Below are 6,158 nucleotides of genomic sequence, written 5' to 3' on the forward strand. Positions count from 1 at the left end.
AAAGAAGAAGAAAAAAAAACAAAAAAATTCACTATACAAAATACTGAAATTTTGTGATGATAAACACAAAAATCGTTTAAAGATAGTCATAATTTTTTGAAGAGAAACTTAGGAAGAAAATATAGAATATTATTGATGAAAAATACAAAAATTTACTAAGAAAAACATTAACATTTTAAGGTAAACACAATTTTAAAGAGAAATAAAATATGAAAATACATAAATCTTACGATAATAAACACATAAATTTTTTGACGGTAAATATACAATCTTTTGAAGAAAAATAAAAATTAGAAATTCATTGACGTAAAAACATAAATTGTCTGGTGATAAACATATATATTATTTGAAGGTAAATACAATTTTTTGAATAGTAACATAAGAAGAAAACACATAAAAAAAACACAGAAACTTTATGACAATAAACACATAATTTTTTTAGTGTAAAATATAATTTTTTGAAGAGAAACAAAGGAAGAAAACTAGGGATGTATATAAATTAGATCAGATATCAGATATTATTGCCAAAATCTTGATCAGATTCATAGTCAAAATATCGGATTGAATATTTGCATTTGTTAGGCTAGATCTAATCTGATTTACAAATTTACAGATCATATCGGATATTGGATATTAGATGTTAGTGGTAAAAGAGCAAAAATAAATAAATTTTAACGTTTCTTTATAAAAAAGTGAAAAGAAAAATTATGTTCACTCATGTAAATGTGTTTACTTTCAAAATATTATCAAAAAATATTTTCTTAAATAATAAAAAGAAAACAACCAAACTTATATGAATGATAATAGAAATAAAACAATGGGATCTAATTATCAACCTTCCAACAATAATAAGTAATAATGCAAATTTTAATATACCAATATTTCAAGAATGAATATAAATTGGAAACTAAACCAAATAAAAAGGAACACTTAAACATTGTAATGTAATAAAATTCACATGATATAATATTTTTATTGTTTAACAGGATATGCGGATTAGACACATGTATATAATTCTAAACTCTGATGCCTGATCCTATTTATCTATGGATTGGGTCGAAGCATATCCATAAAATTCGGATCGGATATAGATAAATACCATAGATATTGTAGATTAGATCTAAATTAGTTCACCCTCTCAAAAAATTGTGAAACAAAAAAAAAGAGAAAATGCAAACAAAAAGAAGAAACAAACAAAAAATCAACAACATTTAGAAGAAGAAGATGAAGAAACACATAGCAACAAAAGAATGAGAAGCGTGTAATTCACCCCACAAGTTGTATAAGTAACTTTCACTCAGGTGGATAATTTAGTTGGAATTGATTAGCAAAACGACTTAGTCACCAAGCATGAAAATAAATCGAAGCTAATCTTATTAAAATTCTTTTCTTAAAAAATATTGAAAATGAAAGGCACATATATAGATTTTTTTTAAAATAAATTAAATAAATATAATATATACGGATATAGATATGGGTAGGGATTTTTTTTTTGCTGCGTTACATATCTCGTTTGCATAGAAAACAAGAAAAGTTCTAAATGTATCTCATCGGCATTGAGGACAAGATAAGTAAGTACACGCTAAAAGCATATCATGTCTGCAAACGAGATAAGACACGAACATTACATTATATATATCTCGTTTGCGTTGAGGACGACATACGTTCATAACTATGATGTCCTCACTGCAAATGAGGTAAGTATAGTGTAGTACCTATATAAGTGTCCATGTGGAGACGAGTTAGAAGCCTCTATTTTGTCTTTTAGTACACTTTTTTAGCAATTTTTTATTTTGAGAGATTTTTTTAGGACTTTTTAGTCTCAGCAATGTATTCCTCATCCAGCTTAGAGTCATCGTCCATGTGTTCGCTTGGTGTAGCGTAATGGAATGGAAATGCTATTATCCGTGGATCTAATACTGTGGAGGTAGACGGACTGGAAACATTGCCACTAGTCTCATCGACCTCAACATACAACTCCATGACCTGATGTGCTAAGATTCTCCCACGAATCTCGAACATCACACACGCATGGTTATTGCCTATAATCTAAAAAAAGCATGAATATGAAGTTTCAGTTTGCCAAGACTGCAGGGAATTTATACCATGTCTTCCTAACCTTCTTTTGACCCAGAAACCCAGCCTCAAGGATATCAATACGAAGAGTTCGAAACAACACAAGGTCAAGAAATTTGAACACAATTCTTTCGTCAGTATTTCTAATACAACCATATAGATAAACACTCACAATAATATACTCAATACTAGATATATTGAAAGAATATCAAAAAAGAATTGAAATGACTCAAATTCTATATTACAATAGGCATGAATGAGCTCTTTATATATTCAAAATTTTTATGTCATGTTCCTATCACATGTGCACAGATTACAGAGTATTTATAAACATATCTCAGCCTCAATAAGCACAAAATAGTACTGAAGTGACAACGAGATATACAAGGTTTGCATCTTTGAATTTATCTCATATGCAAGTATGATACATTATTAGATTTTATTGAAGATGTGATGCATTCATAAGTATCCCAGTTTCTTTGCAAACGAAGTATGTAAAGTAGAGAATTTTTTTTACTTATTTCTATATTCATAAATAATATATTTATTCTATTTATTTTAAAAGAGTATATACTTAAATAAGTCCTAAAAAATTTTGTGTCGGATATTTTTGTCTCTAAGAAAATTTTATTATATTGAGTTTTATGAACTTTACAAGAGTAAGACATATAAATCTCTACCTTAACCATATTTATTATTTTTATTTGGACAAATAGATTCTTAAAAGTGTAATAAAGACTTATATGTCTTATTTTTGTAAAATTCAAGGATCTCAACATAATAAAATTTTTTTGGGAATAAAAACATTCGATGCAAAATTTCTTAAGGACCTATTTGGAGTTATGCTACACATACAAGTCTTTTTGGTAACCAAGTTTAACCAAGTTGGTCCAAACTCAACAAAAATCAGTTTCATTAGTGGAGCATGAATACATGCTCTAACTACGTGAAACAGTTCCCACATTCCTTTCCTTCTTCTCCTTCTTTTTCGCGTTTCTCCTCCTCCTTCTTCTTTTTCTCCTTCTTCTTCGCGCGTTTCCTTCTCATCATTGTTCTTTTATTGTTTTGTTGCATTTTTTTCTTTTTCTCCTCCTCTTTCTAGTGATTTTGCATCATTATGCATTTTTTTTCTTTATTTAATTTTTTCTTGTTTTTATTCTTGTTAAGATAGTAAATGAGAAGGTAAAACAAGAAGAAAAAAATGAACAAAAAAAGACGAAGGAAGAGGAGAAGTTTTGAGTTATTATTAAGTAATTTTGGTGCATTCTGGAATAAGATAAAATTTTGGTTTGTACTTGTTTTGAATTGAGTTTGTTTGTATGTCATCGTCATTAAGTAATTTCGGTACATTTGGATTTGAATTTGGTACATTTTGGATTTAGATAAGGTGCATTTGTGGTCTGAATTTGTTTTGAACTGAGTTTATTTGTTTGTCGTCATCATTAAGTAATTATGGTGCATTCTGGATTTAAATAAGGTGTACTTGTAGTCTGAACTTGTTTTAAACTGAGTTTATTTGTGTGTCGTCATCATTAAGAAATTTCGGTGCATTTTGGATTTAAACTGTTATACTTATAAAAAGAAGACAACCATAATGGCAATAACGATAATGAAAGAGAAAAATAAGAAAAAAGGAGAAGGAGAAGAAAAAAGCAACAGCAGCAGCGTCTTCTTCAAGATTGTTAAAAGTCATCCAAACCTTTGAAACAAACGGACACAAAAAAAATCGAAAACTTATAAGCAAGACACCAAAAACAATTCTATAAGCTTTAAAAAATGTATCGACCATCAAACGTAACATAAATAGATTTATCGAAACAAAAATTCAAAACTCCAACATTCCATTCAAATTCAAACCATAAACACTGATTTTTACAAAGAAAAACGAAATTATTCAACTCGTAGACAAAATAACTATACCAACATGAACTACAAACGAACTACATTAACGAGGTTCGAACCAAACTTCACCCACTTGATTTGTTTCAAAACAATAATCCGATTCGCCCTGGTTCAACTGATAATGTGAACTTGCATCATTCATTGTCTTCGAAAACGAAATATCTATTCAAACCTAATTTCACAATTTGATTTAAAAAAAATTGATCCTAATATTCAAATCAGATCAAAGAACAATTATCATGAATGAAGAGAACACAGAAAAAGTAGAGAAGTAACGTTAAGAAAATTTGAAAAAAAAGAAGAAGAAGAAATCTGCATAAAAAATATAATTATATATAGTCACGCCTTAAGTCAAAAGGTTGTTAGAAATAATAGCACGTGAAGTTGAATTAGGTTGTAACAACTTGGTTAAATAATTTGAATGTAAAATTTTATTGATTGAATATATACTCTTTTAAAAAATTCCACACACTATATAAGATGAGAAGGAGAAAGAAAAACAGAGAGAGAAAGATAAAAGGCTAAAATAGTTCATTCCGTTTCATTCATTCTCACTCTCAAAAATCTCTCTCCTCTCCCAATTCTCTCCTCATCACATTGCAAGCACCCCACCACACACTCCTTCGTTAGTTTCATCCCAAAGCTCTTAACTTTTCCTTCATCCAGAAGCGTTGAAACTCTCTTTCTCTCTCCCTCTCTCTCTCCCCCTTTCTCCCTCTGCATTTCTCTTTCCACCGATGGTGCTGATTGAGTCTCAGGAATCGTTGGTGTCTCTGATACGTAATCACCATTTCTTCCCTTTGTCTCTTAATCGATCGGTGGCGATCGTAATGCCACTAATCGCAAACTTATTGAGCATGTGAATTTTGTTCTGGATTCTCTGTTTTTTTTCCTCTTTATTCCGTTTTTCCCCCAATTTTTGGTTGCGTATTCAGGGCAACTGCACTTGTCAAATTTGGTTACTCTGATCTTTGAACAACACACCTAAAAAAGAAGAATAGTTATAAAAAGAAAATATTTTTACGCTTACCGATGAGTAATTGTTGAAACAAATTGGTTCTAATTTGCAAGTCCCCTGTTTCTGGGTTTTTGCTAGCTATGGAGGGAGATTATGATATGTTCCTTCGTTTTGATTGCTATGATCTCACTTTGATGAATCATGATGAGTTCACGTGAAGGAGGGGTTTCACAAATTTGGTTGCAAATTTGTAAATTTTCCTTTTACTTTTTGTTTTGGAATATACCTTTCATTAAGGGGAATGATTACTGTTACTTCTCCTCAAAGTTTTCGTCTTTCAATTCAGCTTCACATATACATCCCCTTATTTAATGCTTTTTCTCTTCACCTGAGTCATCTAAAATCCGAATCATCTGTTTCATGAAACGATCGGTGATGATTTATTACCTTTTTTATTTTTTCAATTAATTTTTTTGAAGTGATTTTCTGTGTTTCTGATCATAGGAGATAAAAAACCAGTTTCATGATTCTAAGTGTCTAAACCAATTGCATGGCCTCTGGTGCTTGTAATTGATAGTTTTTTACCAAATGGAAGTAGTTGGTCCCATGATTCAGAATTTTTCTTTTTTTTTTTAAGAATTTTTATTTTATTTTTCTTAAACTGTGTCACATAATGAGTTTATGCAAGTATGTTTTCTCTTTGTAGGTTTGAGACCTGAGATTTGCTAGTCAATTATATTTTTGAGGTACACACTTTAGTTAGAGAAACAGAGAAATTAAATTAAAGTTAACTAATGTAGTGGCATTAATAATAAATTTGCACATATTCTTTCTTGTGTTTGTGTTTTTTTGTTCCATAATTATCAGAAGTTTAGATCATTTCCACTGCCAAAAGTTTGGGCACTGCAAAAGGTTTCTTGGCAGTGCCCAATGGATGCCACAACAAGCGGAACCCCAACTATACAATACCATCATAACATCCCTGACCAGCCAATCACAACTGCCATTGTTGTTGCCACACCAATTCCAACATTTCAAAGGCAGCAACGCCATTGCTTCGGGGACGCGTCCCCGGGGGAGTTTCCCTTGTCTGCTAACCCCTCCATTGTCCTTCATGTCCTCACAGCATGTAATTTGGACCCTCAAGACCTTGCCAAACTAGAGGCAAGTCCTATGCTTATTATTATTATTATTATTATTATTATTATTATTATTAAGTAGC

At 30.5% G+C, this 6,158-nt stretch overlaps 1 protein-coding gene across 1 annotated transcript in view; it reads left to right on the forward strand.

Annotated features, from left to right (window-relative positions):
- LOC107622813 (ultraviolet-B receptor UVR8) overlaps window positions 4,597-6,158 on the forward strand; it is a 4,134-nt gene continuing 2,572 nt past the window's right edge. The window contains exons 1-3 of the mRNA XM_016324853.2: window positions 4,597-4,758; window positions 5,643-5,682; window positions 5,804-6,100. Of these exons, the coding sequence (XP_016180339.1) occupies window positions 5,867-6,100 (234 nt within the window). The 5' untranslated portion in view covers window positions 4,597-4,758; window positions 5,643-5,682; window positions 5,804-5,866. The remainder of the gene's footprint in view (window positions 4,759-5,642; window positions 5,683-5,803; window positions 6,101-6,158) is intronic.

The sequence above is a fragment of the Arachis ipaensis genome, chromosome B10, assembly GCF_000816755.2.
Source record: "Arachis ipaensis cultivar K30076 chromosome B10, Araip1.1, whole genome shotgun sequence".
Lineage (NCBI taxonomy): Eukaryota > Viridiplantae > Streptophyta > Magnoliopsida > Fabales > Fabaceae > Arachis > Arachis ipaensis.